Source organism: Trachurus trachurus (genome assembly GCF_905171665.1).
Source record: "Trachurus trachurus genome assembly, chromosome: 2".
NCBI lineage: Eukaryota > Metazoa > Chordata > Actinopteri > Carangiformes > Carangidae > Trachurus > Trachurus trachurus.
The window spans coordinates 14,098,585-14,124,976 of NC_139914.1; the positions used below are offsets into that span (position 1 = coordinate 14,098,585).

Here is a 26,392-nt window from a genome sequence, read left to right on the forward strand (position 1 = left end):
AAAGAAAATGCAGGAGTGCCGAGAGAAGATGGAGGAAAAGTAAACTGACAATTCATTACGAGATTTTATGTCAACAACTCAAAACTTACAATAATGCAGTCAAAAAGGCACGAATTTCCCATTTCTCACAACTCATCACCATTAATAAAAACAACCCCCGGTTCCTCTTCTCCACTTTTAATGTTTTAACAGGTGCTAACTCTAATAACGTTTTTAAGACACCAACAGACGATCTTTGTGAGAACTTTGCAGACCACTTCAGAACCAAAATCAAGGACATCAGATCCTGCCTTTTATCCCATCAAGTTTTATCTGTTGACACTGAACTGTTGTCCTTGCCTGAGGAAACACTGGAGAGTTTTGCCCTGGTTGATGCAAGGACACTTGGTCGAGTTTTCTCCCAAGTAAACCCAACAACCTGCCTTTTAGATCCCATTCCCACATCACTCTTAAAATCGTTTTATGGATTCTTCGAGGAACAGTTTTTAAACATCATGACTTGCTCTCTTCAGACGGGTGTCTTCCCCACCGCCTTTAAAACAGCGGTGGTGAAGCCCCTTCTGAAGAAGAGCAATTTAGATCCAAGTGTTCTTAATAACTACCGACCTGTATCCAACTTACCATTTTTAAGTAAAGTTTTAGAAAAACTGGTTTTTAACCAAGTTAATGACTTTTTAAACAGAAAGAACATTTCAGAAAAGCATCAGTCTGGTTTTAGGAAATACCACAGTACCGAGACAGCACTTTTAAAGATTTTAAACGACATCAGGTGGAATTTAGATAATAAAAAGCTCACAGTGTTGGTTCTACTGGATCTAAGCGCCGCTTTTGATACAGTAGACCATCACATTTTATTAAATAGGCTTAGACACCTGGTGGGCCTCTCTGGTACTGTTTTTAACTGGTTTTGTTCTTATCTCACAGACCGATGCTTTTATGTAAGTATGGATACATGTTCCTCGGAAATCCATGAAATTGGATGTGGGGTTCCCCAAGGGTCAATTTTAGGTCCTCTTCTTTTTAATCTGTACATGCTGCCCCTTGGGGACGTCATCAGGAGGCACGGCATCAGCTTCCATAGTTATGCTGACGATACGCAACTGTACATCGCCGTGTCTCCTGATGACACAGGGCCAATTGATGCCCTTTTTAACTGCATTTTAGACATCAAATCATGGATGGCAGTGAATTTCCTACAGCTCAACCAGGACAAAACTGAGGTTTTAGTCATTGGTCCTGAAGGCCAGAGAGAGAAACTTTTACCAAAACTACAGGATCTTAAACCAACACAGTCAGTAAAAAATCTGGGCGTGATTTTTGACTCTGAGCTGAATTTTCTTCCACATATCAAAAATATGACAAAAATAGGTTTTTATCATCTTAAAAACATAGCCAGAGTCCGCCCGTTTCTCTCTCAGGCCAGTACGGAGGTGCTGATGCATGCTTTTATCACCTGTCGATTAGATTATTGCAATGCCCTGCTCTCTGGTCTTCCCAAAAAGAGTATTTTTAATCTCCAATTATTACAAAACTCAGCCGCACGAGTGCTGACGAGGACCAGAGGGCGGGAGCATATTACGCCAGTTTTAGAGTCGCTGCATTGGCTCCCCGTACGCTTCAGGATCGATTTTAAGGTTCTTTTAATAGTTTTTAAATGTCTTAACGGCCTTGCGCCCTCTTATTTATCTGACCTGCTTTTACCATATCAACCCTCGCGGAGCCTGAGGTCCTCCGGCACCGGCCTTTTATCCATACCAAAACCCAGAACCAAAACCCATGGTGAGGCGGCATTTAGCTATTATGGCCCCCACCTGTGGAACAGCCTGCCGGAGAGCCTCAGGACCGCAGAGACAGTTGATATTTTTAAGGGAAGGTTAAAAACACACCTTTTTAGTCAGGCTTTTAACTAGATCTTAAATTCTTCTTATGGTTCTATCTTATTTTTCTGCTTCTATCTTGCTTTTAAAGATGTTATTAACCTTAAATAATTTTACTTGTTTTACTTATTTTATTTATTATCTTACATATTTTTATCTTTTTAAACTGTTTATTCTATTAACTAATTTTTTCAATGTTTTTATCCTATCTTATGTTTTTAGTTTTTAGCTTTAACTCCAGTGTTTCCTCAGGGGGGTCTTCCACGCTGGGAGCTGTGTCTGGGCTGCTGCTGGGGGCGCTGTCCCTGGGTCCCTTCGGCTCCGCTGGCTGTGGTCTGTCGGGGTCGGGGGGCCTGGGCGCTGGTGCCCCCTGTGGCACGGCCTGCCACTCCTCCCAGTGTGGACGGCCCCAAAGATAGCGCTTCCTCAATCCTCAGTGTCATGCCATGTCTCCCTAGTGTCAGTAGTGAGAGAGAGTGTGTGTGTGTGTGTGTGTGTGTGTGTGTGTGTGTGTGTGTGTGTGTGTGTGTGTGTGTGTGTGTGTGTGTGTGTGTGTGTGTGTGCAGTATGGGGTGTGGGAGGGAGGGGTTTTTACTTGTAATTTGTTTTTCTGTTTCTATTTTTCTGTGTGTAAAGCACTTTGTGTTGCATTTCCATGTATGAAAGGTGCTCTATAAATAAAGATTGATTTGATTTGATTAGTAAGGAAGAAAAAAGTAAAAAAGACAGAAAGAAAGAAAGAAAGAAAGAAAGAAAGAAAGAAAGAAAGAAAGCGACAGAGAGAGGGGTAGTAAGGAAGAAAGAAGTAAAAAAGAGAGAAAGAAAGAAAGAAAGAAAGAAAGAAAGAAAGAAAGAAAGAAAGAAAGAAAGAAAGAAAGAAAGGGACAGAGAGAGGGGTAGTAAGGAAGAAAGACGTAAAAAAGACAGAAAGAAAGAAAGAAAGAAAGAAAGAAAGGGACAGAGAGAGGGGTAGTAAGGAAGAAAGAAGTAAAAAAAAAAGACAGAGAAAGAAAGAAAGAAAGAAAGAAAGAAAGAAAGAAAGAAAGAAAGAAAGAAAGAAAGAAAGAAAGAAAGAGGGGGATGGATAGATAGAAAGAGGTACATAATAACGATAACGATAGAGAGGGGTAGAAAGAAAGAAAGCAAGAAGTAAAAAGATGCAGAGAGGGTAGAAATAAAGAAAGAGAGAGAAAGAAAGAAAGAAATACAGAGAGAAAGAAAGAAGTAAAAAGACAGAGAAAGGGTGTAGAAAGAAAGAAAGGAAGAAAGAAAGAAAGACAAAAAAGACAGAGAGAGAGGGGTAGATAGGAAGAAAGAAAGAAAGAAAGAAAGAAAGAAAGAAAGAAAGAAAGAAAGAAAGAAAGTAATTACCCACAGAATTCAAAGATCATTACATTTGATATATGATTCATAATTTGTATTTGAATGCAGGAATTCAGATGTTGCAAATTGTTAATTGATTCTGTAATATTTTTTAGAAAATATTTACTGAATTTATAAATTGTGCAACAAATTGGCTAAATCTATCTATTTTATTGCTTATTATGAACAAAGCAGGATAAAATATATTATAAAATATATACAATAAGCTAATTCAATTGTGGTTATTTTAGGAAATACAATGTAAAAAGAGCAATTTTTATTGCATCTGTTTCTATGGGTAACAATTAGCTACATATTAGCTTAATTTGAGGCTAACGCAGGAACTTGTTGCAACCACCCTCACCCCTCATTAGGCTTGTTTCTGATTGGAGGATTAAGACTTGCCGCTTATCCTACTAGCTGGATGTGAATATCCCAAGTCCGATATCTTGGGAATTACATTCATAAAGGCTGATTATGCAAATGAGAGGTTACGACTTCTGACTATAAGATTGATGGATTGGTCAATTGAAGGTGGTGCCCCAGATTTCAATATGTTCCAATGTACATTTAAAGTGTGGTAGTAAGATACAGATACAGATCTGAAACTATCAGTGGATCATAATGGTCGTTAATTAAATTTCCTACAAGATCTGTCATATCTGAGTAAAGCTGCAAGGAACATTAACGCAAAAGACACTTATATCTGAATCATAAAAAGCATTAGAAGATAAATGAAGGCAGTAATATTATGTAATCTACATCTAAAAATGGCTTAATGTGCAGAAGTGACATTTTTGAGTCCCTGAGGATCTGCTACTGTACCTTTATGCATATAATCAGATTTTTTTGCACAATATATTGAAAATTAATGAACTGATGACTGTAGAATTTGCTGACTTTGATGAACGTCGCAAGACGATGTAGGTAGAGAGTGCATTGGTTGTCTTCTACCATCAACCAGTTAATGTTTAAAAGCGCAAAAGTAACAGTTACATTGTCGTGGGAGTTCCATGGGGTTGACTCACTTCTGTGCTACGGGAATAACAAGCGTCACATTTATATTTCAAGTGTTTTGATTAAGCATCTCCGTGTACGCTCGTGTGGTTTGACTGAATACTGTTTTTTTTTTTTTCGACTTGACACTTTTATGTCAGGAAAATACTTGGAGATCACAGAGGAGGAAAGACCTGCATTTAGACTAATGGAAATCTCTTTTAGTAAGAGAATCCCAGTGAGCACCCATGTTTTAGAAAGCTTTAAAGGTCCCATGTTGTGCAAAGTGTTATTTCCATGTCTTCTTTGGTTATAAATGAAGTTTTATATTAATATAGTGGAAGTATCAAAGTGCTGAGTCTACAGCGTTTCTGAATACAGACTGTGTGTGTGGTTTTCTGAGTCATGAAATGAGCTGTCAGGACTTCCTGGACTTTGTGATGTCACAACAAAACAGTCACTACGGATTTGGTTTCTCCAGGTGTTTATCTGAGTTCTGATAAATATTTGCGTGGCGGCCTGGGAAAACCCATCGGAAGTCGCCGACGTTCTATTGTGGCAAATAGCCAAAATGGGTGGAAAAGTACTATTTCCACGATTTTCACGAGAGCCGATCGGTTTAGCATCTGTTCCCGTACCATGTGATTACACGCACCCTATACGGTCCCTTCTTGTCACAGAGGCACCATTCAAGGACCCTTGGAAAGCAGACAATCACACGATTCAGATACAGTTTACAGCTAATCTCTATCATAAACGGTTCAGAAGTTGTTTAATGTTTTGTAAAACACTCGTCTTTAGAGGGTTAAAACAGCAACGTTCTAGTTAAAGCCATTTTTCTCACTTTTCAGTTTTTTGGTCATAATAGATTAAAATGCCCATAACTTTTGATCAGTCATTCAAACAGTTATGAATGGCTGAAAACTTCTAGTTTATGGTAATATCAAAAAATGAAAATGTCAAAATCTTTTTGATTGGTTAACCTACCAGCCTACCAACCAATTGTGTCTTAGAGTCTCAGTAATAGATCTCCAAAGAGAAGCCAAATATATACTTTATTTACAGCACTGAGTTGGTTTTTTTGGTTCCTAAAACCACAAATAACATCAAATCTATCTTAAGGATTGTAACTTCAAAATAAAACACATGAAAAATGTCAATATCGACCTTTAATTGGTCAATATTCTATTCTTTTTGTTTTAAATTGGTGAGGATATGATACAGTCCAACCACCTTATTTCCCAGCAGAGCTTCAACTGCAGAACTGATTGGAATCCACCAATAGGCAGATAATATACTGCAATGATATTATATCTGTGCTGCTGTAATTATTGTGAGGTGTCGCAAACCAAACCCCCGTTGCCTGGCAGTGAGAATTAAACGGACGAGTTCTGCAGACTAAATGAAATATACCGCGAGTTGTAAACTTGAGCAACTCAATATGAACTTTTGTAAGTTACTAAATAATAACAGGCTGACTGGTGGTGGTGCCTGAGAGCCAGCGGAGCCCGGGGAGCCTGCCAGCGGCCGCCATATATCACATCCACATAAGAGCTGCTGTGTTAGTGCAGTTTAAAAAGAGAAACACTGAATTTAATCATCTTATATTGTAAAGGGTGTTGCTACAGAGAACTGTACACCACTGCTGGCTCGGCCTCAATGTACTCAATTAGGTTTTCATAATTAGAGGTTCAATATTGATACTGAAATATCAAAGCTATCAATCAATAGTATAGCGGGATGCATGCAACCGTGTTCAGAAACAAGCCGTCAGGACTTCCTGAACTTTGTGATGTCACAACGAAACAGCAAACGCATCGATTTGATTAAATCTACTATATTTTAATTGGTCACTTCAAATTACAATGCAAGAAAAGAAAATAAGGGCTGTTGATATACATTCACTGCTATTATTTTTACACAGTAAGTTGCTTTAATGTCCATCTGCCGCTGACTAAATGTAACTTTGGATGAATTTATTAATTATTCAATTAAGGGGACATTTAAATAATTTTCTGCTTAGTGTTCTTGCAACAGAAGAGAAAAAAGCTGTAGAGGAACTTAAAAGCTTGATGCAATAGAAAAAAGCATCTCATTAAATAGTGAAAGTATTTAATGAGAAACTATGCTAAATGTAATAAATAATTTCTACCATGATATTTGTTTTTCTGAGCAGATAAGAGTCGGCTGGGTGCCTTTAAATACTGTAGAGTCATGAACGCAGTTTGAGTGTAAGTTGCGGTTCCAAAGCAACAAAGGGCTTGTTAAAAATCAATATGTATTTAGAAAGTACAAATTATCAGTTAGAATCCATGTCAAGTCCTGTGGTACACTGTAAAAATAAATAGAATTAAAAAATACAGCCGTGCAGCTGCTGAAATGTATCCAAATTCATAGAGCAATAACAATATCTATCTTTCCAGTGAAGGAACCTTATTCTATATTATTCAATTATTATAAATCAAAGCCTAATTTACATGTTTCCCACTGTTTACAAAAACTATTACTACTTATTGACAATAAGAAAAACATAGCGATTTAAAAAATGAGGATTCAAGCAAAGACGGTTTATTTTGGTTCAAGCTAGCTACATCGAGGGTAGGTTAGCTTCCTATTTCAAAGTAAAAGCACAAATTCTATCGTCATGGTTTTCTGTATGTAAAGGGCAACAGGTGTTTTATTTTGTGAAAGTTACCGGAAGTGCGTTGGTCACAACGGCTAGCTTGAGTAGCGCCGAATTCATCCGAACGAAATTGTAAACAGCTGGTATTTAGACAAATTAACGACACACTGCTGATCTAAACGGCTACTTTCTCACCTAAACATGTTGGAAATGTTGATCAAGTGATATATTTACAGAGTTTAGAGCTAAAATGAAATCAGCTTCTGACTGCTGATTTTGGCTCGGGTAGGAGGCAGGCTGACACTACCCATACACTTCCAGTGTTTGAGCTAAGCTAATTACGGGCGATACGGCTCTATCTCCCTTGTTACTGCACGCACAGTCGAAAGGATGGTGTCTATCTGCTGGTCATGGACTTGGGAGTGAGGTAAGACACGAAAAAAAATGTTGGTGTATCCCTTTAAAGAGATGATACAGTAGAAAAACCCTAGCATTAGCATTGCTGTCGTTCTGCTGTCTGGAAGTAATTGAATAGAGTTTGATGCTGAATTTCTTGCAGCTGAAAATGCTGTCGTTAGCTAGCGATAGCAGTAGCAAAAACTTGGTGTTAAGAATTACCCAAACAAACAAATTAGCAATGCCTTTATCTCAGTCTGAACACTGCAGCAACTGCCCTGTTGTTTGCATTTCAATAAGTTGCACGGACTCTGATGGTTAACATGCTCTTGGTGTTTAACCTGTTCACGCAGGCCCCCTAGTGGTTGGGACGCCGGCGTCCCAAATCAATAACACACGAACGGCGTCCTTAATATAACGAAAAGTATACACGCTGTAATGAAAACTCCACCACAGACCTTTTAAGGACACTTTCAGCAACATGTAGAAAAAAAAATGAAGTTTCTAGGTGCTACGGTTTTTTTCACAGTCACTGAAAATGTCTCAAACAATATCAGACTACGGCAGCCCGCAAGCGACGTCACGTCAACAACGAAGGTGATTTTAACATATATGTACCATCTGTACACCTCTTCTTTCACCACCAAAAAATCGTTTTCTGTCATATAAACAAAAGCAAAGCACAAAAATGCAGTTTTTACCCCATCAAAGGTTTAAACCAGCCTGCTCACTCAACTCAAACAAACCCGGAAGTCATTTTCGAGTGCCGAAAAAGACGGACAATAATCAATAATAGACCCACTAAAACACTGAATAAAATTACAAGCTTACCCTTTTTTAAAAGCTGAACATGTGCTCGAAAATAATCCATTGATTGATTTTATCCATCGTGACCAGATATTCCACGGCGTTTTACGTAACTCCGCAGTTCTAATACTACTCGCATTCTCCGGCAGACTGCGCACCCGGTTTTGCGCATCTCTCGTCGCCTGTCAATCAAAGTCACGGGGGTGAAAACTTTTTGGTCCAATAGCAGAGACTCTAAGGTGTGACCTGATATATAATGATCCCTGATTGGGCAAAGCTTAAGCCTGCACCCAGCTGGTTCATGTGGTTCCCTCTCCCCCTAGTGTCAACATGTAAGCAATACAAGTCGACACAAAAAGTGTGTTTTTACTGCCCCAAGTTTAATTAAAAATAATAATAAAAGACAAAATGAACTATTTCAAATGTCCTTGTTAATTTAAGCCATCACTGATGGTTGTGGGATGTTTACTTCTGGAGTTTTAAAGGAAAATAACAATATAATACAGGCGAAAATAGGTAAATTCATGTTTGGATGGGTTTTGGACACTAAATATTCATCCCCAGAAATAAAATTTTCAAATGGCATTTTACTTATGTAACTGGTGTTCCTAAAACCCATCAAGTGTGTGATTGGCCCCAATAGGTTATCTGTTGGAAAAAAAAAAATCTCACTAAAATCTTGCAGTGTGCATTTTAGCCAAATTGGACAATTTTGGACAGGTTTTGCACACTGTACATCGCCAAGGGACACTGTTTGGAAAAACTCTATAGTGCCTCAGTAGTTTTACATATCAACCTAAAATTTGGTACACATGTGGACAGGGAGTGTGTGAACCATATATGTAAAATTCAACCTGTTTTATAATTAGGATTTTGATATATCACCTTTTCACCAAAAATTTCAAACTCGTTTTTTTTTTTTCCAAAAAAAATAGCAATTCCAGAAGCCCATTTTTTTATGGAATGACTCAATTCAATATTTTATACATATAGATGTAAAGGGACAAAGGTTGTCTTTCATTTAAGCCTTTAAGGCCACTTCTAATGAAACGACTGCTGGAGCTAATTATACAGGCTTCCCTAGCTCAGCATTTCCAAACCCAACTGGGATCAATGGAATTATCCGGAGAGCATCCCACATTTTAACCAGGGGCCCAAACAAAAACACTGGAATGGCTAATGTCACTCTGTGGATGTCTCTCTAGGTATCGATCACTCTTTACACTGCGCTCCGAGGGCACCCATGCTGTGATCGTGGATAGAAATTGAAAACACAAACGCCTCACACACCCCCCCACCACCTCCTTGTTTATAATCAGGTTGTATGTTGTTCAAATTAGTCAGGACATGGCATCTGTCTCCTAAGAGACTTGCCAGCCCTGCAGCATACAAGCATGAAACGTTGTTATGTGTGTTATGTGTAATGCAGGGGAAAAAAAGAAAATTAGACGCGCCGCAAGAAATGTGACAGCAGCGAACAGGACACACAAAACATGTCGGTTCATTATAAATAAGATTCAGTCATGACAGAAAACAAATCCTACCTGTAGCAAGACAAATCCCTCATCCCCGGAAGGACTATTGGATTTCAGGGACTGGCGTGTTTGTAAATCAGTGCGAATACACAATAACACGATCATATGATATTAAACATCTAAGCCAACCAATATCAGAAGCTGTAGTAGTTGTGGTTTATTTTTCACAGTGATTAGGTAGAGATGAATGTGGATTTATGTGTTTTTTGTTAAATCAACCACAACTCTGAATATACTTTGATAGCTTCAAGCAATTGTTTGACATACATATGCAGAAGATGCACCTATAAAAAAAAAATCCCTTATATAGTTTACACCTGCAAAGCTGTAATGATGGATGATGTGATGTGGAGGTGTGGAACCAGGCTACTGGCACCAGGTTGGCTACTGAAACTCTTAGATCATGCATGTTTCTTTTTACAGTGCTGCCAACTTGCTGCTACTGGTTAAGTTCAAAAATATTTGCTTGTTGGGAAAACTTGGGCTCTTTGTGATTACACTCCGCCATAGTGGCCAAAATTAGTCACCAAGGGACCTCTGATCCATTTCTAATCCGATTTGAGAATCTAAGGATAGAAGTTTTTAAGTACTGCACTGACTTAAACACAAGTTTGTTATATGCAAATAACGTTCATTTAATTGATTAAAATTCTAGAGTTTTCCTTTAATGTTGATATCCAAGACTGAGGCTGGTGGTGATGTGTTTTTGTGGAAAGATGAAGTTACAACATACCTTCTGATCAGCGCTATTTCTTCATCTTCAATATAAAGTATCAATAGAATAGAATAGGATGAGATGGGGGCAGGCCAGGGCTAGCTGGTTAGCATGTTCTTCACCTGAATAAAACCAGAAAATAAATAAATAGAAGAAACACAATAGTTGTGGTGAGAAAAGGCAAAAAAGTTTTAAATTGAACTCACAAAGTTTGTTCCTGAATGGCTGGCTGCTAATGCTAATGCTAATATTAGCTTACAACTCAGTCTATCAGATAGTGTCTTTAAGTAAGTTGCCCTCGGATTAGTTCTAGCTAGTTAGCATGCTAATTTGGTAACACTTTACAATAAGGATCTCTTATGTTAGTTAGTACATTATTAAGCATGAATATATAAACTAATTAATGCTGAGTAATGCATACATAATGATAACTAATTGCATTATTCAACTTTTATTATTACTTAACTAACTTTGAGTAGTAAACATTATTTAACTGCTTACTAATAGGCTACATTAGCTAATTAATGTGTTTCCTAATCCTAAGAAATACATAATTGTTGTTAATATATCTGTAAACAGTTAATTAATTTACCCTTATTGTAAAGTGTTACCGCTAATTTAAGTAGAAAGGAAAAACATTTGCATTGCTCTGTTGGAATGAAGTTTGATGCTTAACTTGCAGCATTTCCTCTTGACTGGTAAGAAAACAACAGTATTTGTAAAATTAGCAATTCTCTATGTAGAAGCAAAACTTCTCTGACATTGTTCTGAGCATAGAGGACACGGGGGTGGATTTTCTTTTGCCTGTCTTACACCAAAATGCCAAATATACTGGGAGCCTATCTTGAAGATCAGGTGTGAAGCAGAGAACAGAGCGAGCTCATCTCAAGCTTGAGTCTATTATTGATTAGATTTGTAAGGAAATCCTGGAGCGGTGTGCAGTAGTGGAGTGTAACGTCATACGGACACGGAGCAAAAAGGTGAGATGAGAGTCGGTTTCTGGGCGAATAAATTATGCCGCTGAAGCCCCATTGTCCTTTTTTTTTTCCTTCTCCTCCCGATTCAGAGATGGATTTTCAGCTTTATTTTTGGAACAAAACATAAATTTTTAATCAGACTGAAAACACAGCACACACACAGCCTTGTAACTCGCTTCAAGGTTTTGGCGAGTAGCAATAATTCATGACTGTGGTATTTGATGTTTGTAATTTTAACAGTAAAAGAAGGGACATACTAGGCCTGTGATCAGAATGCAGCTAAATTACATCCCATGGTGGTTGGAGATCAACAAGTTTGCACCCCTAAAGGAATCTTTTTTTTTAACAAATCTGCTTTAATTTAACATGACGTTCAACTACACACTAAAAAATGTTGGGTTATCTCTGTAACCCAATTTCTGAGTTATTGGTGTTGAGTTAAATTTGTGGGTTATTTTTCCAGAGTGTAACCCATTTTCAGGGTTATAGGGCTATGAATTTAACCCAATTCCTGGGTTGTTCAAGTCATTGGGTTATTTTTCAGTGAGTAACCCATTCATTGGGTTAAGGGTTGGGTAATTCTGTGACTTAACCGGCCATAACCCAAGAGCAAAGTGGATTAATTAATCGAGCAAGCGCTTTATACACGACCCAATAGTTTGTCCTTCTTTGAACCAATTGGGTTAAAATTGGGTTATTTTTTAACCCAACTGTTTTTAGTGTGTAGAACATTCATTTTAATAGCTTACATGGCAATGCAGTTCATACATTTATCATCTCTGCATCTGTTGGGATAATTACAAGTGCCATTAATAGCATGTGTGACGAATCTAGAGACAGATAGCACATACTTGCGTTTCAAAATCCAAGGAGAAAGAGATTACAGCGAGGATAAGACGGATTCTAGTTCACGCCGAGGCCGAACAAACCTGTGTTGTGTGTATTGGTTATTTGCTGTGGCATGTCCAAATGGAGGGAAGGGTTTTTAGAATGCCGCTGCAGTCCTGTAGTTGGATGTGAAGTTGTGTCCAATTACAGCAAGACCCTGAAACTTTTAGCCCTTTTCTTTCAAGTAAACTTGTCCCATTGCAGAAAGTGATTGAGTTTCGACTGGACCTAAATGTGATACGGTACACTGTCCTTTCTTTTTTCTCTCTCTCTTCTTTTTCTTCCAAGCATCCGCTCCAAGAATCGCAATCACCGTTCCCCCTCCTCCCTCCGCCTGAAGGATATCCAATTTTCCCTTCCTTTAAATAGTTTGTCCTCTGTTTTCTTGAGGGGACACAACAGTACACTGTAAAAACTCAACATCTTTCCAAGAATATTTGTCTTATTTCTTGTCCAAATGTCTCATTTCCAGTCAAAGCTAATCTCCTTCCACTTAACCCTCCTGTTGTCCTCCTGGGTCAAGGAAGGAAGGGAGGACAAAGGGAAAGATGGAAGGAAAGAAGGGAAGGGAAAAAGGAAGGTACAGTAAGATAGAAGGGGGGAGGGAACAGGTTGGGTTGATTGGGTCAAAAAGGAAGGAAGAAGTAAGGACGAAGGGAAGGAAGGAAGAAAAGGGAGGGAGGGAAAAAGGAAGGAAAGAAAGATAGAGGGAGGGAACAGATTTGTTCAAGGAAGGAAGAAAAATGAAGGAAGAAGGGAAAGAAGGGAAAGAAGGGAGGGAACAGATCAGGTCAATTGGATCAAAAGAGGAAGAAAGTAAGGACAAAGGGAAGGGATGAAGGAAGGGAATAAGGATTGTGGAAAGAAGGAAGGGGAAAATGAAGGAAAGAAAGATGGAGGGAGGGAACAGATCTGGTCAATTGGATCAAAAGAGGAAAGAAGTAAGGACGAAAGGGAGAGAGGAAGGAAGGAAGGAAGGAAGGAAGGAAGGAAGGAAGGAAGGAAGGAAGGAAGGAAGGAAGGAAGGAAGGAAGGAAGGAAGGAAGGAAGGATTGTGGAAAGAAGGAAGGGGGAAAACATGTGCTAAAGTGCCCTCTTCAGTGCCTTTTTGTTCCTTTCCGCCCCTGCCCTTCAAAAATCTGTGCACGCCACTGATGCAGGGAAACAACTTCCTCCGTTGTCTGTTAGTAACTAATCTTTAATTAGTCTCTCAGGATGAAATGCCTCCAACACTGAGCTGGCATCATGATGAATCATGTAGCGACGAGGTGAGTAATCCTCTTGTTCTTCCACGTCGCTGTGAAATGACAGCTACATGTTTGCGGCGTTCATGCGAATGTCCTAATGGCCTTTTAGCGAAGCCGTCACCTTTCCCATCTCATCTGTCACCTTCGCTATTTTTTCATCACACTCAGCCTCTCTGCTCTGCTTTCAATTTCACTTTGATTTCTCCCCTCTATTGCCTCCACTTTCCTTTTTTTTCTCTCTTTCTCGATCTATAGGAACTATTTGATCTTTTAACAGATTCACTTTATCTGTGTGACCTTGCGATGTCTTTGCGACTGCACTTGTGTCGAGGTGGGGGTTTGCTTTCCCGTCACTCTACTCCCCCCAAAAAAGAAAAAAAATGCCTTTAGGCCTTTATCAGCCTGAGCCCTGAGAAGTATAATTACCCCCCACCCCATTTCCACACAAACACAGAAACATTCAGCCCCCTCCTCACTCAGATAATGTTCCCTCCATCATTTTTCTGAAAGTGCCTCTTAATTATAACTTTGCTCTGGATAATGACTCTGATATCTGAAATTGGACTTCTTCATTTCTTTTATCCATGAATTTCATGGACTCTGGGATGAGAGTTTGTCCCACACATGCGTCTGTTTCTCAGTTAAGCTTCGTCGCCAAAGGCTCTTGGCTGAATAACTACCACCCCCTTTATCGAGGGGAATAATTAAATCACGGCTCGATGCTAAAGCATCATGAGTTTGACCTCTGCTTGTGCTAGAACAATGTTGAAGGAGTCAGGTTAAAGGGATAGTGGCATTTTTTTTAAAGTGGGGTTGTATGATCTCCAAATAGCCCCTAAGTACTTTAATTGCAGTAGAAGACTCTCTGCACTCCTCCCGTTAGCAACGCCAGCCCATAATAGCCCTGCCCAGAGATTTACAACATACATTGTTGTGAACAGACCCAAAGAAACGGCCTATTTTCACGGCCTAAAAGAGGTTTTACGTGAAAAAAAATACGCAGTTCCATTGTTCGCTATAATAAAAAATTTTCCAACCCCTTAAAGTGCAGGAAAAACACAGTGTTTATTTGGACCTAACCAACTCACGTATCCCTCCGCCCAGGGTTAGCGCCCGCTAAAAAATTATATTATAGTGAACAATGGAACTGTGTATTTTTTTTCAGGTAAAACCTCTTTTAGGCCGTGAAAATAGGCCGTTTCTTTGGGTCTGTTCACAACACTGTATGTTGTAAATCTCTGGGCAGGGCTATTATGGGCTGGCGTTGCTAACGGGAGGAGTGCAGAGAGTCTTCTACTGCAATTAAAGTACTTAGGGGCTATTTGGAGATCATACAACCACACTTTAAAAAAAAAATGCTACTATCCCTTTAACGTTGCGCCGGTACATCTGTCACTCTCCCGGCAGCAGGGACATCAATCATCAAGATACATCCTGAAGAAGCCAGTTTATTGTCTGCACTACAATACATTTTAGTTAAAGTAAAATGCATCTTTTTTGCTAGAATAAAAAGGATTTTATTGTAGTCTGGGTGTTCAGAAGCAGAGACCTTTCAAAACAGTGGTGAGCCTTCGCTGATTAGGTCTCATTAGCCTCGACTACAGGTGGCCAGAGCAGATAATATGAAGCTGAAATTATCATGGAATTGAAAATGCTGTGTGGACAAAGCTTTCAACTGATGCTGTGACTGACATTTTATCGCAGAAAAAGCACTGGTAGGGTGCTAAGGAGGAGCAACCTCATCCGAGTCCTTGGCATTATTTCCATGGCAACACCATCATCACCGTTCACCAGCTCCCACCACTTTTTCTCTGTTTTGTTGTGGCACATGTTCTTAAAGGATATACAGAAACTGCCAAAACAAGGTTATCCTCCATTTCCCTCATTATCAGGAAGTCTGAGTCAGTAGCAGCGCTGTGGACTAAATATAAAGCTGGATGTAGCCTCCATGACACCACTTAGTATGTTTACATGAGGAAAAACTGAATTATGGCCTTAATTCGACTATATAACTAAAGTGCATGTAAATTTACATTAGTCTAATTCTCCAAATCTGATGAAAACACCCTGCGACTCGAAACCGGTTTTCTTCTGCATGTATACGCCTTAAAGGGATACCGTAGTTCAACATTTTGGCAAATTGGTCCATTGTCATAATCCCTATAGTCATAGCAGTAGGTTTGTTACCTTTAATTGTATCGGTGCAAGCTGTTTTTAGAACGGCGGAGCAGAGCCGCGAGCTGCTCAGAGCTACGCTACGGAGGCTCATTATGGGATTTCTTGGTTTCCCTCATCAAACTCATCAAATACACAATCCAACAACTCCACAACGCTCTGGTGGACAAGTTGTGAGCTGCACATTCACCACGCTATGAGATAATAACACAACGTTACCATACAGAGTTGTTTTAGAGGGAAATACAGAGACTGCTTAATGAAAAACTGCCCCTGAAGGCAACGTGCATCAGTGGTTTTGCATGAATTTCCCTCTAAAACAACTCTGTGTGGTAACGTTGTGTTATTATCTCATAGCGTGGTGAATGTGCAGCTCACAACTTGTCCACCAGAGCGTTGTGGAGTTGTTGGATTGTGTATTTGATGAGTTTTGGAAACCAAGAAATCCCATTAGCCTCCGTAGCGTAGCTCTGAGCAGCTCGCCGCTCTGCTCCGCCGTTCTAAAAATAGCTTGCACCGACAATTTAAGGTAACGAACCTACTGCTATGACTATAGGGATTACGGCAATGGGCCAATTTGCTAAAATGTTGAACTATCCCTTTAAGTAACAAAATTAAAAGTGTCTCTTTATTAAAAATAGTTTCATTTTTTAATTTTTTTTAATCGATTTTGGGACATTTTATATCGATTCTGAATCGTATTTTGCGATTCTTATGTGAATCGATTTTTTAGCACACCCCTAATAATCAGTCGTATGTAGCTTTAAGTTTAAAATGACAATAGCAAGTAACTGCCGATGCCCCCACTAAAAGATAAGTCAGCCTATGTAATTATTTTCATGCTTACAGATTTATGTAGCCTTTAGTATCCCTTTTATTACACCCTTTTCACCATTAAGCCTCTGAAACTATTTAGACATCATGAGACACTAAAAAAGTTTCCTCCCAAACTCAGACTAATAGAAGAGTTTTAGACGAGTCAGCAGCTGCTGGAGGCTCAGTGAGGCAGGTTTTATGAACTGTTAAATAATCTCCTCTCACACCACACTGCCTCTGAGTTGCTGCTCATGCTACAGAGGTAATAACAGCACAGTGACCAGTTGTGGACTGTCAGGAGCTCCATCACACCACACGCTGTTTGCTGAATATGAAAGCTTATACTGGTACCTATTTTTACATAAACACACAATTAGCTTTTGGTAATAATGACTCAACCGAACAGTAAATTAACAGTGTGGAAATACTAATTCTAAACTCTTAAAGGTCCATATAGTATAAAAGTAGATGTCTATGTGTAGTGTGATTATAAAGCAGCTCTGGGTTCTATATTAAAGGGATACACCAACATTTTTTTTTACGTGTCTTGCCTCACTCCAGAGTCCATGACCAGCAGATAGACACCATCCTTTCGACTGTGCGTGCAGTAACGAGGGAGATAGAGCCGTATCGCCCGTAATTAGCTTAGCTCAAACGCTGGAAATGTATAGGTAGTGTTAGCCTGCCTCCACCTAAAGTCATCAGAGAAACTCTTCAGCAACTCTAAACGGACCGATCTTGGTCTCAGAGCTGACAAAACTCTCCGGTAAGGCATCTTGAGCGGTCAAATGCCGCTAACGGGACGAGATCTGTCAAAACGGAGGGTTCAAGCTAAGACGCTTTATTTTGGTTCAAGCTAGCTACATCGAGGGTAGGTTAGCTTCCTATTTCAAAGTAAAAGCACAAATTCTATCGTCATGGTTTTCTGTATGTAAAGGGCAACGGGTGTTTTATTTTGTGAAAGTAACCGGAAGTGTGTTGGTCACAACGGCTAGCTTGAGTAGCGCCGAATTCGTCCGAACAACAATGTAAACAGCTGGTATTTAGACAAATGAACGACACACTGCTGATCTAAACGGCTACTTTCTCACCTAAACATGTTTGAAATGTTGATGAAGTGATCAGCGCCGTAACGTAACCGTGCGGGGCCCCCCCGCGGCCGTCCGCCGCGGATGACGGCGGCGATGGCGGCGGCGGCGGCGGGGGGGGGGGGGGGGTGACAGCGGCGACAACAGAGCAGAACAATCCTGCCTAGGAGCTATCCATGGTAACTTAACCAAAAAGTCTCTTGAAATATCAAACAAAGAAGAGAACTATGGACTGTGGAAGCCTGAATGGCCAAAATACAGAAGGTATCATGACGTGAACCATATGTTGCGGTGTAAAAAAAAAAAAAAAAAGACCGTTGATTCGGTGGAAACCCGGCTTAACGGGCGGGGGCGGGGCCCCCCCGCCTCGCGGGGGCTGCGGGGGTATACTTTACGGCCCAGGAAGTGATATATTTACAGAGTTTAGAGCTGAAATGAAATCAGCTTCTGACTGCTGATTTCAGCTCAGGTAGGAGGCAGGCTAACACTACCCATACACTTTCAGCGTTTGAGCTAAGCTAATTAGCGACTTTAGGTGGAGGCAGGCTAACACTACCCATACACTTCCAGTGTTTGAGCTAAGCTAATTACGGCGATACGGCTCTATCTCCCTTGTTACTGCACGCACAGTGGAAAGGATGGTGTCTATCTGCTGGTCATGGACTAGGGAGTGAGGCAAGACACGGGAAAAAATGTTGGCGTATCACTTTAAGACTGTGGAAGTATCGGAGCCTCAGCCCACAGAGAAATGCACTGCACACAGATGGTAATCAGAAAATGAGCTGAAATACAGTATGAGCTGTCACAACTTCTGTAACGTTGTGATGTCACAACAGAAAACTCACCAGTAGCCTCCATGTTTCTGATTTGATCACCAGTGTGTTGCTGCTTGAACTCCAGAGAGAAACCTGAGGGAAAAAATGTAAAACAACAGTGAGGTGAAGGAGAATATCTGAATCCATATTTGTTTTTTTGTTTTTTTTGTCATTTATTTTTTGTTCTTTCTACATCCTGTCCATTTGTTCATGTATTATTAGTATAACATACCTCATATTATACCACAAACTTCCATTCAGTATGAATTATCCAGAGCAGTAGGCTATTGGAAGTGACTGTACTCAAACACTCTAGGAGTATTAAGTAGCCTACTTCAATTTAATATTTTATGTGAATAATAATAATTGTTATTCTACATATTTACATTTAAACTATGCAACAATGTATAAAATAGTTGAAATTAGCTTCACCTTAGTGATGCATCACAGCACAAGGTTGTGGTTTTGGATTAATTTGAATTTAGCCTAGCATTAATACCACATAACATAGTACTATATCTAAATAGTTTATATATGTCATAATTACTACAGCCACTAGGTGTCACCTGACAACAAAACATAACTTGGGGTCATTATAACCTGCTGATTCCTGATTGGTTCACCCTTTCTTTCTTTTTTTCCCATGCAAAATAATACAAAAAACATGACATTACAACAGATTTATTTGTGAGTAGAACTTCATCAAGTTTTAATTCTTGTATGAACAATCAATTATTTTACTGAACAACAAAAACATGAATGGTGAGTAAAATATTACTTACTATATTGGATTAAATCTGGTTGTTTTAGCCAAGATTATGCTACAATATATTTTCCCCAACTATATTTAAGTTCACTGTTATGGGCCAACCTTCAATTTTGTAAATTTCATATTTTTTCCCGTTTATTCCCATTAATTCCCATATATTCCTGTTAATTCCCATGGAAAGTTTCCAACTTTGAAAATTCCTGGTATTTTGCAACCCTAGTAATGCTGCATTAGCATCAAAACAAAGTAGGCTAAATAAAAAATGATAATACATACGTAGTCTAAGAAAAAAAGTGGGAAAAGTCAGGGGCCCACTTTAGTATTCTATCAGGGGCCCCAGAATTCCTAGCAACGGCCCTGATAATAATAATAAAATTCCTACATAGGTTGGATGTGTGATCATGATTCGGAGCTCCATCCTCCATCACTCCAGCTCTGCTTCTTCTCCACACTAACCCACACTAATCCACTTTGGGCTATAGCTACATAATCATAAGCAACACTAAAGGAGCGGGAAATTTGTGCTGACGTGCCAGGAAAAGAGGAAGGCGAAGAGCAAAGCGCGAGAGGAATCCGATGGCAGGGGGTCCAAGGGAAATAAATGCTGACTGAAGAAGTAGCAAGAGGAAGAATTGCACTTCAGGGACACTGCTTAAGGCGCACAAAAACAACAAAGTAGGGCTAATAATAAAAGTGCACTCCATTTTATCATGTTATTGTATGACAGGGGTATCAGACATCCTGTGGGAGGAGTCTGGGTGCAACACAGTTCTCAGGATGATACAGGCTTTCCCTCATTAGAGAAGACAGTCGTGTCATCACTGTCACATATATGTGTGTGCGTTTTGTTTCAAACAAAGCTCGGGTCTTACCTTGTAAGCTTCCAACAGCATCAGACGTAATTGGACATTTGGAGCTGGACAAGTTGTTGTACTGTAGCCTAATGTGTTGTCAAGAAGACACTGCAATTAGGCCTCATGGGTTTCACCTGTCAGCCAGGACAGCAGCCACTCCTCATTGGTGCAGACAAATGCAGCTACAGTGGCTGAATGAGCTCATAATGAGACTGTAAAACCTGATTGTACACATAAAAATAACAATAAAGAGTCATTAGACAAGTAAAAAGGTCAAACACCAACATCTGAATGTCTTGAAATAACCTTAAATGTTTGGAGTTACAAAATAAAAGCCCACTCGCCAAAACTATCATTTTTTTTCATATTTTTTCCACATGTATTTTGTAATAAAAGAAAGAAACTCAACACTAACATATTCTGCAGATGAAATTTGACTAAAATTGACTGAATTAGGCGCTTACCACAACCAAAGACGGTTCGCCACAACACAGCGGCTCGTTGGGGCTCTTATTTTGAAATTCGAAAACGGAAACGCCGTTGTTTACTTCCGTCGCTCCGTCAAACGAAGCTTCGGTGCAGTTTTAAGACCAAAAACTTCACATTTTATCCTTAGTTTCTGTTATTTAAATTCATAAACTAAATTCGGAGACATTTTTGGGGCCTGTCAACATGAACTACACCAGGAAGTGTAGTTTGTATTGGCTGTGAACACGACAGTCCTCTGCTCCTCTGCTTCAACTTAGCTTGTTCAGCTAACGTCAGCTAGCTCTGTTCTGTAGCCTAAATGCTAACCAGGATATAACACCATAACAGAGGTATGCTAAGCTAAGGTGTTTTCATTCATTGAGCCATTTAATTGTTTTATAGTTTTAATTCTCTTTTATTTAAACTCTCAGTGTTATTGACAGACATATACAGATAATAAAGACACTGTTTAAATACTAAATACTATACTTAAAAACTCGTTTTATAATGATCAACGATGGTGTTCTATGAGGGGAAATGGAGAGTGCATAATGCTGAAACTTGTGTAATATAATAATAATAATAATAATACAGTTATATATGCATACTATTTTGCATAATAGTAATAGTATGCATATATAACTGTATTATTATTATATAATATAATAACAATACAGTTATATATGCATACTGTTACTATTATTGTTGTTATGAATTGACTTATTAAAAGTAGTAACGTTAAATTCAGGGAGATGGGTAAGCATATATAACTAACTATAAATGCAATAGTATGCATATATAACTGTATTATTATTATATTACGTAATATAATAAAAAAATACAGTTATATATGCATACTATTGCATACTAACCAATTTGGTCTGGTTATATTGTCTTTTCCCTTCCTATAAACACAGTTAGATATATATAATATAATAATTATTATCTAACTGTGTTTATAGGAAATGAAAAGACAATATAAACAGACCAAGCCATAACATAACATAATATAAATAGAAAAGGACACAGTAACACTGATCATAAAAGGTTGAAGAAAAAAGACACCCAGTTAACACCCTCCCCTCTTCATTCTTTTATCCCAAGAAAAAACATCCTTTGTATTTCCTGTTAAACTGTTGAAATGAAAAATCAAATGAAACGAAATGCAGTTCATATTGTTGTGTTTGTTTGCATCCGTTCAGAATGACGGTCCTGAATCTGTCCTTCGCTGCCTGCGGCTTCATGGGCATCTACCACCTGGGCGCCGCGGGGGCAATCCTCCGCCACGGGGACCGGCTGCTGGGGTCCCTGAGGGGCTGCGCGGGGGCCTCGGCCGGGGCGCTGGTGGCCGCTGTCATGGTCACCGCTCCTGACAAGTTGGAGGTAACTGGAGAGCAGCGGTTCTCAAGCTTTTTTACATCAAGTCCCTATATTGACACAAATTAGACCATGGACCCCCATTTATTTGGACAAAATTTTGAAGCAAACACCAGAAATACACAAATATTTGTTCCGAGACTGAATAAAGTTTTGTAAATTCAAATTAAGGCCAATGGTGTGAATTTTTGGAAATATTATAAATTTCTGGGGGGAAAAAAGTGGTACAATTTCTCCAAAAACATTTCTAGAAAGAAGTGGTAAAATTCTCAAAAAAAAAGTAAAAAAAATAAAAATAAAAATAAAACATTTTCTAGAATAAAAAGTGGTAAAATCTTCTTGAAAAAAAAAAGTTAAAAAACAAAATCTAGAAAAAGTGGTAAAATTTCTAAAAAGAAAAAAAGAATTCTCAAAAAGAAAAAAAAAAGTTTAACAATTCTAGAAATCTGTGGAATAAGCCTTTAGGATTTTTTGTGGGCAAATCCTCTAATGGAATTGGAAACATGACTGAAATATAATTTAATAGAAATTCATAATGTATAAACCGTCAGTGTGTATGACGTGTGTGTAACTATGCGTCTTGTCCCCTCTCTCCTCTCTCTCAGCTCTGCAAAGACTTCACCTACAGGTTTGCAAACAGCGTGAGGGGGCAGAGGTTAGGGGCCGTCACCCCTGGATACGACTTCATGCTCACACTACGGTAATCATCCAGCAGGTAACACACACACACTGCAAGGACCTGACTGTATTTTACACTATTTTGATTCTAAAGTGGTCAAACAAGTCAGATGATTGGAAAATAAAGACTTAACAACTAGATCAAAACCTAGTATCTGATTGGACTGCATTTAGGCGGTGTGCAAAATTGAGGACATGCTTAAAAACAGTTGAGGAACCATTGTAAACAACTGCAGTAACCATGTTAATGTCTCATACTTAAAGGGATAGTTCAACATTTTGGCAAATTGGCCCATTGCCATAATCCCTATAGTCATAGCAGTAGGTTCGTTACCTTTAATTGTCGGTGCAAGCTGTTTTTAGAACGGCGGAGCAGAGCCGTGAGCTGCTCAGAGCTACGCTACGGAGGCTCATTATGGGATTTCTTGGTTTCCCTCATCAAACTCATCAAATACACAATCCAACAACTCCACAACGCTCTGGTGGACAAGTTGTGAGCTGCACATTCACCACGCTATGAGATAATAACACAACGTTACCACACAGAGTTGTTTTAGAGGGAAATACAGAGACTGCTTGATGAAAAACTGTCCCTGAAGGCAACGTGCATCAGTGGTTTTGCATGAATTTCCCACTGCTATGACTATAGGGATTATGGCAATGGACCAATTTGCTAAAATGTTGAACTATCCCTTTAACTATTCCTCTCTTTCCTTTAATTGTGTCAAGTAGATTATTTGCTGTAATGGAGTCGAGGCTCAGTGTAAGGGAAGCACTCCTCTTTGCTGTATTAACTAGCTAGCTCATGCTACACGTGTATTAAAATGTATATATATATATTTCTTTGATAAATATTAAAAAAAAATACATAAATAACTAGAAGAAAAAAGACAATGATCAATATTTTAACATTTTAACTGAAAAAAAAAACATGTTTTATTTAAATGTTCTAGTATAAACATGAATCTGTTTGTCTTATTTTACCTTATTTGCCCCCTGCAGGGAGGGAATCGAGGACATTCTGCCCAGCGACGCCCACAGTCTGGCCACAGACCGACTCCACGTCTCCATCACGCACTACAAAACCGGCAGGAACCACATCGTGTCCACGTTCACGTCCAGGGAGGACCTCATACAGGTACGCGCCCACCCTCACTGGCACAACAGTATAGCCTATTAGTGATTAAAGGGATAGTTCACCCAATATTCAAATTTCACTCATTATCTACTCACCCTCATGTCAACGAGGAGCTGTGAGAATTTTCAGAGTCCTCCGTTCCTTCTCTGAGTTACGGGGGGGTCCGCGCAGCAGTATTTGTCCATATAATGGTTGTGAATGGATACCAACTGTCTTCGTAACAAAAAGACACACCAAAAAACATCCAAATACCTCCATAGTGCTGTCAGTTCACTGCTCTTCCTGTGTCAGACCGGCAGAACAATTTCTCATGTCGGGGCTTCAATACAAGACGGACATTACATACGAGCAGCATGGAGGTATTTGGATGTTTTTTGGTGTGTCTTTTTGGACGAAGAAAAAGTTGGTATCCATTGACAACCATTATATGGACAAATACTGCTGCACGGACCCCCCCGTAACTCAGAGAAGGAACGGAGGACTCTGAACCTTCTCCCAGCCCTTAGTCCACATGCGGGTGAGTAGATAATGAAGTGAAATTTGAATTTTGGGTGAACTATCACTTTACACAACCCCCCCACCACCAGGCTCTGCTGGCGAGCAGCTTTGTTCCGGTCTACGCTGGACTCAAACCTGTGGAATTCAGAGGAGAGGTAAGAAAAACACAAACAGATTTCAAAATAAAAGTCTCATATTGGCTACATCTAATGTCGACATTCTTCGAAGACAGAATCCATTATTTCTGACACTTCTAGATAGACTTCCTTCTAGATAAATTTCAAAATAAAAGTCCTGATAAGTACTAATAATAACCTGAAGTGACTTTTTTGTACTTTATAACAGGGCCGTTGCTAGGAATTCTGGGCCCCCTGAAAGAATACTAAAGTGGGCCCCTGACTTTTCCACTTGTTTTCTTAAACTACATATGTATTATCATTTTTTATTTAGCCTACTTTGTTTTGATACTAATGCAGCATTACTATGAGTATTAGTCAGTTAGTCTAAGCTGAATAATTCAGTCATACAAACAAAGATTAGACTACTGGGGTTTTTTGCGGGCCCCACTGGGCGCTGGGCCCCTCACCTTTCTCCCCTATACAACGGCCCTGCTTTAGAAACACACAAGTCGGTGACAATTTGCAACTAAATGCACAGTGTCAGTCTGCAGAAATGTCAAAATAAAAGTATATTTTGAAACTCTAAATGCTTCATACAGCATTAGGCTTTTCACAGGACCTTTCCACAGCAGACATGATGATGACTCAGTGGTTTTGTGTCACCAGATGTGGATCGACGGAGGATTCACCGACAGCCTGCCCATCCTGCCGGTGGGACGGACCGTCACCGTGTCGCCCTTCGCCGGCCTGCAGGACGTCTGCCCCGTCCACACGGGACGCTTCAGGACGCAGCTCAGGCTGGCCAACATGAACATCATGGTGAGAACTGGACCCAGAGGCAGAATCAGGGCCGTTGCTAGGAATTCTGGGCCCCCTTAAAGAATACTAAAGTGGGCCCCTCCCCCCTAACTTTTCCAGTTTTTTTTCTTAGACTACGTATGTATTATGGTTTATTATTTAGCCTTCTTTGTTTTGATGCTAATGCAGCATTACACTGCAAAAACTCAAGTATCTTACCAAGAATATTTGTCTTATTTCTAGTCAAAATGTCATTTCTAGTCAAAACGAAATCTCATTCTACTTAAAATAAGACTCATCACATTAAAAGTAGCTTGTTTTTAGACACTTTTTACTCCTTTCAAGCAGATTTTCACTTGGAATAAGTAGAAAAAATCTGATAATGGAACAAATTTTTCTTTCTTATTACAAGCACAAAAAAATGTTTTCACTGGCAGATTTTTCTACTTATTTCAAGTGAAAATGTGTTTGAAACAAGTGAAAATGATCTAAAAACAAGTAAATCTTTAGGTAATGAGTCTTATTTTAAGTGGAAAGAGATTAGTTTTGACTAGAAATGAGACATTTGGACAAGAAAAAGGACAAATATTCTTGGAAAGATGTAGAGTTTTTACAGTGTACTATGAGTATTAGTCAGGGTCTTATGCAGAATAAATCAGTCATACAAAGATTAGACTACTGGGGTTTTTTATGGGCCCCACTGGGCGCTGGGCCCCTAGAGTTATCATCACCTTTCTCCCCTATACGGCCCTGCGGTTAGTTACCAGAGCTCCAGAGTCTTGAATCTTGTTCCCTCTGTTCCCTCTGTTCCCTCAGTTCACGGTGGAGAACCTCCGGCGTCTGAACCGGGCTTTGTTCCCTCCGTCCGGCAGCAGCCTGCACATCCTCTGTGACGACGGTTTCCACGACGCCCTGAGGTTCCTGAGGAGAGAGTCCTGGATGAGCTGATGCTGAAAAAAAAACGAAAAGAGAGTGGATTTTATTTTATTTATTTGACTTGTTTTTATTTCCTGCAGGAACCTGCATCATCATTTACTGAAGATTTTATAGTTTTTATCCATTTTAAAGCTTTAAAGTTTCATCAAAATGACATTTGTTGTAAATGTTACAAGATGAGAGTGAGAATAAACATCTTCTTTCCCCTGCACTTCCTGATTATCTGTGTTTATTCATTATTAGGGTTGCAAAATTCGGGGAATTTTCATAGTTGGAAACTTTCCATGGGAATTAACAGGAATATATGGGAATTAACGGGTATATGGGAATAAACAGGAATAAATCCGAAATTTACAAAATTGTTGAAATGTCATGTTTTTTAATTGTATTATTTTGCATGGATGTCTGCTTATGACAAAACTAAATATTTACATTTATGT

At 39.3% G+C, this 26,392-nt stretch overlaps 1 protein-coding gene across 2 annotated transcripts in view; it reads left to right on the plus strand.

The window, feature by feature from the left end:
• The window catches only part of pnpla4 (patatin-like phospholipase domain containing 4), a 47,782-nt gene extending 21,751 nt beyond the window's left edge, over nt 1-26,031 (plus strand). Inside the window, exons 1-7 of one of the 2 annotated variants that reach the window (XM_083989288.1) lie at nt 20,506-20,758; nt 21,611-21,791; nt 22,391-22,485; nt 23,466-23,601; nt 24,189-24,254; nt 24,885-25,037; nt 25,833-26,031. In XM_083989288.1, the coding sequence (XP_083845414.1) occupies nt 21,612-21,791; nt 22,391-22,485; nt 23,466-23,601; nt 24,189-24,254; nt 24,885-25,037; nt 25,833-25,964 (762 nt within the window). In that variant the 5' untranslated portion in view covers nt 20,506-20,758; nt 21,611 and the 3' untranslated portion in view covers nt 25,965-26,031. Of the gene's footprint in view, nt 1-20,505; nt 20,759-21,610; nt 21,792-22,390; nt 22,486-23,465; nt 23,602-24,188; nt 24,255-24,884; nt 25,038-25,832 lie in introns of those variants that run through there. The other variant, XM_083989289.1, reaches the window with a different exon arrangement.
• The last annotated feature ends 361 nt before the right edge of the window (nt 26,032-26,392 follow it).